The following is an 11,072-nucleotide window of genomic DNA, read 5'->3' as shown; positions in this document are numbered from 1 at the left end:
TTCTCAAGGTTCTTGCACAGATGTGGGGGACAGCCAAATCGTGTTGGCATAACGGAGAACCTCAAGGAGCAATCCTCCACCCAACACCCCAACTTCCGAACTCCAAGATAACACTCCTCCCACCCATGGGAGGATAATAAACGCGGCACATCGCCAACCAACCCCAACCCAGCAACAACCAAGAGAGGACAACTGTCCTCCCACTGAAGCCTGACCACCCGATGGCCTAGGAGAGAAGGCAGTCCAGATAATCCAAGAGCTGTGCCTCCGGGTGCAAGAACTCAAAGGCCGAGTTACACCCAAAGAAAAGCACAACGCCAAAAATGGAAGTCACGCAACCTCCAGATCAAGATCTCGCCATGAAACCAGGCACGGCGGATCGCCAGAATGGCGACATGCCAAGAGATACAATCTTAGCATCTCCCGTGACCACGGAAACGACAGGATGCCTGAACGACGACACGGCAAAAGGTATGATCGCAGTGTCTCACGCAATTCGGCTCATCAACATGACACGGACGACGACCGACGACATCAAGAGGCGAAACGCACAAGAAGTGACCACGTGATAATGAGAGCCACTCCCTTCACTGAAAGAATCCTGAAAGAAAAACTCCTTAAAGGCTTCGACAAACCTACGGATATGAAGTACGACGGAACCAAAGACCCCCAGGAGCACCTAACGGCCTTCAAGGCCAGGATGAACCTGGAAGGGGCCGCTGGCGCGGTCCGAGGTAGGGCTTTCCCGGTAACCCTAGCTGGGCCAACGATTAAATGGTTCAACGCCCTCCCCAACAGATCCATAACTGGCTTCCACAATATCTCACGGAAGTTCATGGCCCAATTCACCACCAGAATCACCAAAGCTAAACACCCCATCAGCTTATTGAGAGTCACCCAGAGACAAGACGAGTCCACGAGAAAATACCTCGATCGCTTCAACGATGAATGTTTAACGGTCGACGGACTCACGGACTTAGTCGCAAGCCTTTGCCTAACTAACGGGCTCATGAATGAAGACTTCCGAAAACACCTCACTACCAGACCGGTGTGGACCATGCATGAGATCCAGAGCGTCACAAAGGAGTACATAAACGATGAGGAAGTAAGCCAAGTCGTAGCCGCTAATAAACGGCAGCACGGCAGCACACGACACGGCAGCACGACACCTCGACATAACCCCCCACCAAGAGAAAACCATAAAGAACATCCCAAACCAGCAAACGTAAACCAACCCCCCAGAATCGGAAAATTCTCTAACAACACACCTCTGACGGCCCCGATCATCGAGATATACCACCAAATAGCCGATCGAGATATTCTCCCGAGGGCCCGACAACTCAAGGAAAGAATGGGCGGCAACAAGACCCTGTACTGCGACTACCACCAAGGATGCGGACACAGGACACAATATTGTTTCGACCTAAAAGACGCCCTCGAGCAAGCCATACGAGACGGCAAACTCTCCGAGTTTGCCAAAATCATCAGGGAACCAAGACGCACGGAAAAAGACAGATCACCAGAAAAAGAAGGACGTAACCCAAGGACACAGAGACAAGCCTCTAGGAAAAGCCCTAAAACAGATCCGACCATTATCGTGAACGTCATCACAGGGAAAGACACCCCAGAAAAATCAAAATCAGCATTGAAGAAGGATCTCAAGATCCTGGCAGTTAGAGACCAAACCCCAACCGCCACCAACAATAGAGCGATAACATCTCCCCCGAGGATTGCCAGCATGGCACCTCGGCAGAAGACGCCCCCTTCGTCATCTCGACAAAGATTGGAACTGGGCTAGTAAGAAGAATACTGGTGGACACGGGAGCAGATTCTAACATCCTCTTCAGAGGAGCATTCGACAAGCTCGGACTCCGCAATGACAACCTCCAGACACACCGCAACGGAGTAACCGGACTCGGAGACAACTTCCTCAAGCCAGACGGTTCCATCATTCTTCCCCTTATCATAGGGACGGGAAGCCAGAGGAAGACAATCCTGTCCGAGTTTGTGGTCCTCAAGAACTCCACCGCTTATAACGTCATCCTCGGAAGAAAAACAATCAACGACCTCTCCGCCGTCATCTTTACCAAATACCTTCTAATGAAGTTCACGGCAGAAGATGGCTCTGTCGGAACCATCCACGGAGACTGGGAAACCGCAGTAGAATACGACAACACCAGCCTAGCCCTACGCAAGAGATCCCGAGACGCGGCATGCATCTTCCTTTCCGACCTCGATGCACACCAAAGTCCACGCAGAACCATGGGAGGAAACGACAAAGAAGCAAAGTAGGGCCTTGCAGACAAGGTCAGCAGTATAGCACACCTACGGGAGCTAGCCCTAAAATAGAGAATAAGCCTAAGGTACAATGGCAGCACGGTATGACGAGACTTCGGACCAGGAGACCTCGTCTTACGACAAAACAACATCGGTCTACCCACTCCCAGAAAAGGATAGCTCACGCCCAACTAGGAGGGTCCCTACCAAATCAAGACGGTAATCGGAAAAGGAGCCTAGAGGCTCGAAAGACTAGATGGGACCAAGCTCCCAAGATCCTGAAATTCCACCAACTTACGGTGCTACTATATGTAGAAACATCCTTCCAAAGCAACAAGATTGAGGTCGTTTAAGACTATCTCTTTACCTTTTATATTTTGCCTTCTTCACTTTCATTTATTGCTTAAGTTATTCAATCGTATATTTTCTTACTGGGCACTCTTTCCTACCCACATCGGGAGGTTTTAACGAGGCCCAAAACTGCAAATAAAATTCATTATTTCAAATGCATTGCCCCGTCCGACGACACGAACTAAACGTGGCTACACCCGGGGATCGATCACCCTGAGGCCAACAGAACGGATATCCAAATAACAGAATGGATATCCAAATAAGTAAACGGCTACTCAGGGATCGATCACCCCAAGACCAACAGAACAGATATCCAAATAACAGAACGGTTATCTAAATAACAAAAAATGGCGGCCTGGGGATCAATCACCCCGAGGCCAACAGAACGGATATCCAAATAACAGAACGGATATCCAAATAAGTAAACGGCTACCCAGGGATCAATCACCCTGAGGCCAACAGAACGGATATCCAAATAACAAAAAATGGCGGCCCGGAGATCGATCACCCCGAGGCCAACAGAACGGATATCCAAATAAGTAAACGGCTACTCGGGAATCGATCACGCCTAGGCCAATAGAACAGATATCCAAATAACAAAACGGGTATCCAAATAAAAAAAATGGCGGCCCGGGGATCGATCACCCCGAGGTCAACAGAACGGATATCCAAATAAGTAAACGGCTACTCGGGAATCGATCACCCCTAGGCCAACTAAACGGATATCCAAATAACAAAACGGGTATCCAAATAAAAAATGTTAGCCCGGGGATCGATCACCCTGAGACCAACATAACAGATATCCAAATAACAAAACAGATATCCAAATAAAAAAATAGTGACTCATGAATCGATCACCCGCAAAGCCAACAAAATGGAAATCCAAATAAGCTAAATAAACAAAGTCTTGAAATTGGCCCACTAAGAGGTCTAAAATAAGTTCACAATAACGGCCCAAAAAAAAAGGCCACACAAAACAAGCATGAGGACGGTCTTCCAACTTGCAGAAAGCCAGACTGACCAACATTATCCTAGCAATTGGTGCAGAATGATGTCACGCCGTTTTCAGGCCCCTCACAGTCTCCCAAACTATAGAGGATCGGACTCTCCAACAACTTAGCATTGAGACCAAGAAAGCATACTCTCATGCTCCGGGGGCAACTGTTACAGACCCGATCTCCGGGCCCTTCCTTGGAACGGTCATCAAACCCGGTATGTGATGAAACGCCCAAACAACGCGCTCCTCGCCTGACCATGAAACGGCCAGGAACTCCCCAAATCGTAGACCTCGACCGGAAAAACCAAAACAACGATCTCCTTACCAAACCACAACGGCAAGGAAAAAGTTCCTCCAGCGATGAGACCGAGCACCCTCACTCTCTCGCTCTGGGGGCAACTGTTACGGATCCGGCCCACGGATCCTATACCAGGAACGGTCCCCGAACCCGGTTACCCGGGTCCGACCCGCTTCGCCCTTCCATAATGCCCGGAACCGACCCACTAGAGCTCCTAACCAACTTTCGAATTCAAACGTCTCCCTTATCTTAGTCAAGTAAGATAAGATAAGATAATTCAAACGTCTCCCTTATCTTAGCCAAATAAGATAAGATAAGATATTCACCATCACCTATAAATAGAGGACCCAGGTCCCTCCAGGTATTCATTCATTCCTCACACCTTATACCTCTCAGATCCATTCTGACTTGAGCGTCGGAGTGGCTTTGCAGGTACCTCCCCATTGCTCCAGTCAAGTGATCTGGCATCTGCCTCAACCCGCAAGTTCTCAATCCATCTCTCAACCCGTACCAGAGACATCTTGTACTCCAACGGCAAAATCCCAAAGGAATAATGTTTCCTTAACTTGCATCACCTTTGCAGCGATAACACACCTTCACCCTACTCCAACGGCAAAATCCCAAAGGAATAATGTTTCTTCGACTTGCAATCACCTTCTTAGTGATAACACTCTTTATGCACCCTCGCCCTACTCCAACGGTGAAATTCCAAATCCTCCGAGCCCAAAGTCTAGCCTCCCTTTAGTGGGACACCTCCACCTCTTGGACCCTCTCATTCACCACTCCCTCATCCGTCTCTCCGAGCGCCATGGCCCTATCTTCTCCCTCTATTTTGGCTCCATGCCCACCGTGGTTGCTTCTTCTTTTGAACTCTTCAAGCTCTTCCTACAAACCCGCGAGGTCACCTCCTTTAACACCAAGTTCCAAACCTCTGCCATCCGCTGCCTCACCTATGACAACTCTGTCGCCATGATGATCCCCCTTCGGACCATACTGAAAATTCATAAGGAAACATTATGCCTTTGAAATTTCGCCGTTGGAGTAGGGCGAAGGTGTGTTATCCCTACAAAGGTGATGCAAGGTAAGAAAACATTATTCTTTTGGGATTTCGCCGTTGGAGTAGGGCGAATGTGTGTTATCCCTACAAATGTGATGCAAGTTAAGGAAACACTTAACATAATAAACATAATTATATTAATATGCTAATGTTAATCTAGTTCATTAATAAGTTTTTTTCCATAAAAATAATAATGTTTTACGTTAGCTTTAAAATTTTGTTACTAATATATTAAATTTAATTTTTCAATTATACGATATGATTAATATTTAAATGAATAACATAGATTTTTTTCCTATAAATTATATTAAATACATTATTTTAATTTGCTTACATATAATTTTATGTTTTTTTATTTAATATTTTTCATGTCTTTCATTTTTTGGATAATTCTTTTGTTTTGTTTCGTTCTTTAGAATGTTCAAATAATATTTGTGTTTTATTTTTCTTAATCTATTTGTCTATTATAATTTTTTTTATCTTCTAATATTATTCTTTAAGACTTTATATTATTTTAATTTTTCAATCAATTTTTAATATTTTACTCCTAAAAAGAATCAAGGCCAAAAAAAAGAATTCCATATATATAAAGTTATTTGAAGTATTTCATTCAATTTTCTATCCTAATTTTAATTTTTTATTCGTTCTACTAAACTATATTTAATACTTTCATTTGGTAAATTTTATAGGTCTTTCGTTCTTTTTTATTAAAAGGTAATAATAATCTTTTTCTTTTTTTATATTTTGTATTTTTTTATTTTTTTTATATTTTTGTTGTTCTTCATATTTTTCATGCAATTTATAAAATATTTACTTTTATCCTAATATATATAAAATTTTTATTTTCTTTTGTCTGAATTAAATTTAAAACTAATTTTTTAGGTGCTATTGTGATTAAAATTTATTTATTTTTATTATTTATTTTCATGTTATTGACCATTAATAATATAGATAATTAATTTGAAAAGACTTAGTGATATAAAGATAAAGTTTACGTGGTATAATCCAAATTTTTTAGCAATAAAGTTAGATATTTATCTTTTAGACTTTTGCATATTGTAGTATTCTAAGCATATCAAAATGCTATCTTCATTTGTATTATTAATAATACGGCATTTTGTTTTGGTGTATGATCATCACCAATTCATCTTAAATATATTTTTTTTTAAACAAAAAACTCAACACATTAAAATGGAACAAAGTATCACACAACCATAAAACAGATAATTTAAGAAAGTAACACAAAAATAAAAAAAAACCTCATGTAATTTCTGACATAGCCATCAACAACACAAAAGATTCACACCTCTTCATTCGTCGTAAGCTAAGCATGGTCATGTTGATGATCTCTTCAACACCTTTACTTTTATCCTAAAAGATCCTCTTATTCATTTTCATCTAAATGTTTCAAATGATCGTACACAAACACCTCAACCACTGCTTTTGTTCCTCTTTTCTACGCGGTGCAGCTCAGAAAATGATCCTTCATCTTAAATATTATATGATGTTTTATTTTTAATCAATTTTTCTAGGCATATATCTTCTAATTTATTTACTAATTGGAATTATAATTTATCATAACATTAAATCAATTAAAGCATGCATACTGTAAATTCAGTGATATATATTAAATATGTATAATGATGTAAATCATATTCTTTTAAGAGAAAAATATAAATAAAACAAAAAAAGAAAGATTCTATCAAAAGTTTTGAAACATAAATTATTATATATAATTTAAAATAGGGTGAAATAAATTTTTTTTGACAAAAATAATACTAAATTAAATATAAGTTAATCCCAAATTAAAAAGGTTATGGTGATTAGTCAAAGTTATGTTGAAAAAGTTATATATAATTACCGTGGTTAATTTAATTTATTTGGTTATTAATATAATTGGTGAAATATATGAATAATAAATAAGACAAAAAAATAATTTAACAATTAAATGTTAGTAATTACTTAAAATAGACAATAAAATAAGTTATAGGATATTATTTTATTATTTAAATTATTAATAATTAAAAAAATAAAAAGTCATTAATTATTTTAAAATAGGCACTAATTATAAATTGAGTTTTACGGTATTAATTTATTTCAATTGTTAATATTGTCTTATAAATTAATAACTTTGTACAAACAATTGTTAATAAAATTTTACAATACCTAGATTTATACATGTTTAGTTTATGTATTTTATTCTACTTTACACAGAGGCTTAAAACCTATTTTTTTCAATTATTTATTTAAAGAAGATAGCGATATGAATTATATCAATTATAATTATTTTATCTAAAAAAATTACCTATAATTAATTATATCGGTTAACAAATTAGATTAATTTGTAAGATGAATAATAAAGCTATAAATATAATAGAATAAATGTTGTGAAACCAATTATAATAAATTAAAAAATAATATATAAAGAGACTAAATTAAACACGTGTGAAAAAAAAAGATAAAATTAAACAAGAAAATACATTATTCCTTTAAGTAAAAAGTTTATCAGTCACTTTAGTGTTTTTTTAACATATTTTAAACTTTTACTATAATTAAAAATTTTACACATATGAGAGAATTGTCAAATTATTAAACCTATTATTAAAGATAAATTATTAAAGTAATTATCTAAGTAAAATTTATAATATTTAATTACTTGCCATAATCACATTTTTGTTAGTAAATTATTAAATGTATTTCATAAAAAAATATATTAAATATATTATTAAAGATATTTTTTTTTAAAGACAGTTGAAATAAGATTGATTTTGGGTTATAAGATACGATGACAAATATTCATTGGTTAAAAGTTTAAAATTAATTTAAGGAAAAGGACAAATTAGTCCCTAAGCTTTTAAATCGGGGACAAATCCATCCCTGAATATCTAAAAAATACTAAAACGCCCTTACTATTCAAAACGTGTGACGGATCGATCCTTCCATGCAAAATGCTCTCCTAGACGTAACGGAGAGGGGGTGATCTGTCGCTTATTTGGCGTGTGTTGGGCCTAGGTGGCAAGACGAGACCGTTGAGGAAGCTTGGTGTGCCCGTTTGAAAAAAGTCTTGGACAAATAGGTCCTTATGATTGAAAACGGCAACGTTTTGAGAACGTTGGCTGTAGTCCTTGAGTTTCGTCACAATTCCAAAGAAGCCCATGTCAATCACACACAATTCCAAAGAAGCCCTAACACACATATGTATGATCTTTTCCCTAAAAAAAAAACGATTGATCTTCTTCCCGTCGTCGTCTTCGTGTAACGTTGCGCTAGTGAAGCTTCGTCGGTTGAGTTGCGGGTGTCATCGGTAGTGGTAAGTACCCTTAATGCGAAATTGAATGCGACTGTTACTTTCGAACGTTATCTGCTGTGCATGTCGTGGGTTGGGGTTTAGGTGTAATGTAGTGTTGGGAGGGGCATGGAAGATGAGTTGTGTGTGGTTTATGGCTTAGGTAGTTGTGTATTTGCTAATGCTTAGTGGTAATCGTTGAATCAAACAATAATGCAGATGGTAGATATTTTTGTGATTCCTGTTTTCCATCACGGGGCTACTTTCAACGGGCTCCGACTGGTGAGTTAGTTTATCTCGATGGTAAGGTTGAGAGGTCCCCCCCCCCATGGACATGGATTTTGTAAATTTCGGTGATTTGATAACACTGTTCAAAGGACTGGGATATCAATCATACAAGGAGGCATACTGGTATGATCCAAAGAGTAAGGATATAGAGTCAGGGCTGCATGTTCTGAGGGGAGATGCAGACATCAACCAGATGCGCCAAGCAAAGATGACAAACAAAGATACTGATGAGTTCTATATATTTTTTATCATCCTATTGATGACCCAGATCCTGTAGATTGTGCTGGTAAGGAAAACGTTGAGGCAGAGGAAGATGATGTTGGTGTCAAGGTGGATGAATTGGGTGAGTCGTCGACGGAGCACGATAGTTACAAGAGCGCAGAGGATGAGCCATATGCACCTCCACCTCCCGGTGATGAAAGTAACAGTGATAGTGGGGAAGATGTTGTCAGTGGGTCTGTGTCTGGCAGATGGAAGAGGAAACAAGTGCCTCATTCCTCTAAGAGAACCCCTCAGCCAAGTAAGCAACCCAGGAAGCAAGCGCGACGTGTGTCTCAAAGAACAAGGTCTGCTACAAGAAAGAAAGGGCCTGCCCATGAGCCCGAGGCAGGTGGGCCTGGTGGACAGCCCAGTCGAAGTAGGCCTGCAGGGGAGCCTAATATATCTAGGCCTGCAATGGAGCCCAATAGGGCCAAAGGAGCAAGGCCAGCACTAGTAGACTACGTGAGTGATGTAGACATGGATGGTAATGATATTGTATGGGAGTATGAATCTGAGGAGCTGCATACACCTGTCTCTTCTGATGATGAGGGAAACAAACATCATTGGCCTGAGTTCAATGACCAATATAGTTTCGGAGAGGGAAGATTTAAGCTTGGAACAAGGTTTTCAACAATTGAGAGGTTCAAAGAGGTGGTAAAGGACACCTTTATTTCTGAAGGCCGGGAGTTGGTGTGGATAAAGAATGATAAGGAAAGAGTTAGGGTTGGATGCAAGGACGAAGACTGTGGTTGGATTGCCCACTTGTCTTACAATCGGAAACTACAATGCTTCCAAGTCAAGACTTATAGAAACGAGCACACTTGTGCAAGGGACCTTGGAAGCAATACCACTGATTAACACTGGATTAGTAAAAAGGTGGAGAAGAGGATGGCAACGCACCCACATATGACAACCCATGAAGCTATTGATTTTCTAAGGGAGGACTTTGACCTTACTGCACACCCAAAGATGGTGTATAGAGCTGTGAAGGAGGCAAGGGAGAGGATGATGGGTAAGAAAGGCAATAGTACAGCAAATTGAGGGATTACTTATTAGAGATACATAGAAGTAACCCTGGGTCTTCTGCATTGCTAGACCTGATTCCTCAGTCTCAAGCAGCCCCTATGTTTGACAAGTTATATGTTTGTTTTAAGGCCTGCAAGTAGGGATTCAAGAGTGGCTGCAGACCATTGATCTACCTAGATGGAGCATTTCTTAAAACATACCATGGGGGACAACTACTTTCTGCTATTGCACAGGATGCCAACAACCGATTTTACGTCGTTGCATACGCAGTTGCAAGATCCGAGAACAAAGAATCTTGGAAGTGGTTCCTAACATGCTTACAGGAGGATATTGGTGATGTAGGCAACTACGGTTGGAATTTTATGTCGGATCAACAGAAGGTTAGTTCCATTTTTGTCATTTTGTGTTTGTTGTCTTAGTCATTTACTGGATTATATATTGTTGTAAACATGGCTTCATGCCTTCATTGTTGTTAGGGACTGCTACCTGCACTGAAAGAGGTAATGCCTGGTGCACATGTTAGAAACTGCGTCATGCATATGTGGAAGAATTTCATAAACCGATTCAAGGATCTGTATATAAGAGAAATTGTGTGGGACTGTGCTAGATGCATAACCATCTCAGAGTTCAAGATAACCATGGAAAGACTGAAAGTAGTGAACAAGGATACTTGGGCCTATTTTATGAAATTTGAACCTGCTACCCGGGTTAGAGCATACTTTAGCCATGGTCCCAAGGTCGACAACCTAAGAAACAACATGTGCGAGTCGTTTAACGCAAAGGTGGTGAAGTACAGAAGCAAGCCCATACTTACAATGTGCGAGGAGTTACGGTGCTATATGATGCGGCGAATGGTTCAACACAAGAAACTTCTGGGGACTCATGAAGGAAAACAGGCGCCAGTGCAAGAGAAAAGGCTACAGAGGCTTATCAAACCAAGCAACAAATGGGCAGCGGAGTGGATTGGTGATAACGAGCACAAACGGTTTGAAGTCACTCAAAAGGGATCCAAAGTTGATGTGGATCTGATCAAACACAGCTGCTCGTGTAACAAATGGCAACTCACTGGTCAGTCAGGTTCCTGAATTTCAATATTACCATGCTGTGTATTTTTTAATTTAAGCCTGCTGTGAATTCATAGTTGATGTGAATTTCAATTTTACTCATAGATGATGTTAACCATGTTGTGAATTTGGACATGCTTGGTGTGAATCTAATTAACATGCTGTGA

The 11,072-nt window shown here is 40.0% G+C and overlaps 2 protein-coding genes and 1 pseudogene across 2 annotated transcripts; all 3 read left to right on the top strand.

Moving 5' to 3' along the window:
• The first annotated feature begins 445 nt into the window (after positions 1 to 445).
• LOC107607855 (uncharacterized) lies at positions 446 to 1,798 on the top strand. The gene has a single exon (XM_016309756.1). It carries the CDS (start codon positions 446 to 448, stop codon positions 1,796 to 1,798), a length of 1,353 nt encoding a protein of 450 aa, XP_016165242.1.
• Positions 1,799 to 8,485: 6,687 nt separating this feature from the next.
• LOC148554304 (uncharacterized) lies at positions 8,486 to 9,673 on the top strand (annotated as a pseudogene).
• A 48-nt stretch (positions 9,674 to 9,721) lies between these two features.
• LOC107607854 (uncharacterized) lies at positions 9,722 to 11,072 on the top strand. Its single transcript, XM_088495088.1, has 5 exons — positions 9,722 to 9,827; positions 9,911 to 9,957; positions 10,075 to 10,221; positions 10,318 to 10,918; positions 11,011 to 11,072. The coding sequence occupies exons 1-5, from the start codon at positions 9,722 to 9,724 to the stop codon at positions 11,070 to 11,072; spliced, it is 963 nt and encodes a 320-aa protein (XP_088351214.1).

Source organism: Arachis ipaensis, chromosome B7 (genome assembly GCF_059453495.1).
Source record: "Arachis ipaensis isolate K30076 ecotype BB chromosome B7, ASM5945349v1, whole genome shotgun sequence".
NCBI classification, from domain to species: domain Eukaryota; kingdom Viridiplantae; phylum Streptophyta; class Magnoliopsida; order Fabales; family Fabaceae; genus Arachis; species Arachis ipaensis.
The sequence above is the reverse complement of the archived record's forward strand: the minus strand, read 5'-3'. Positions and strand labels throughout refer to the sequence as shown.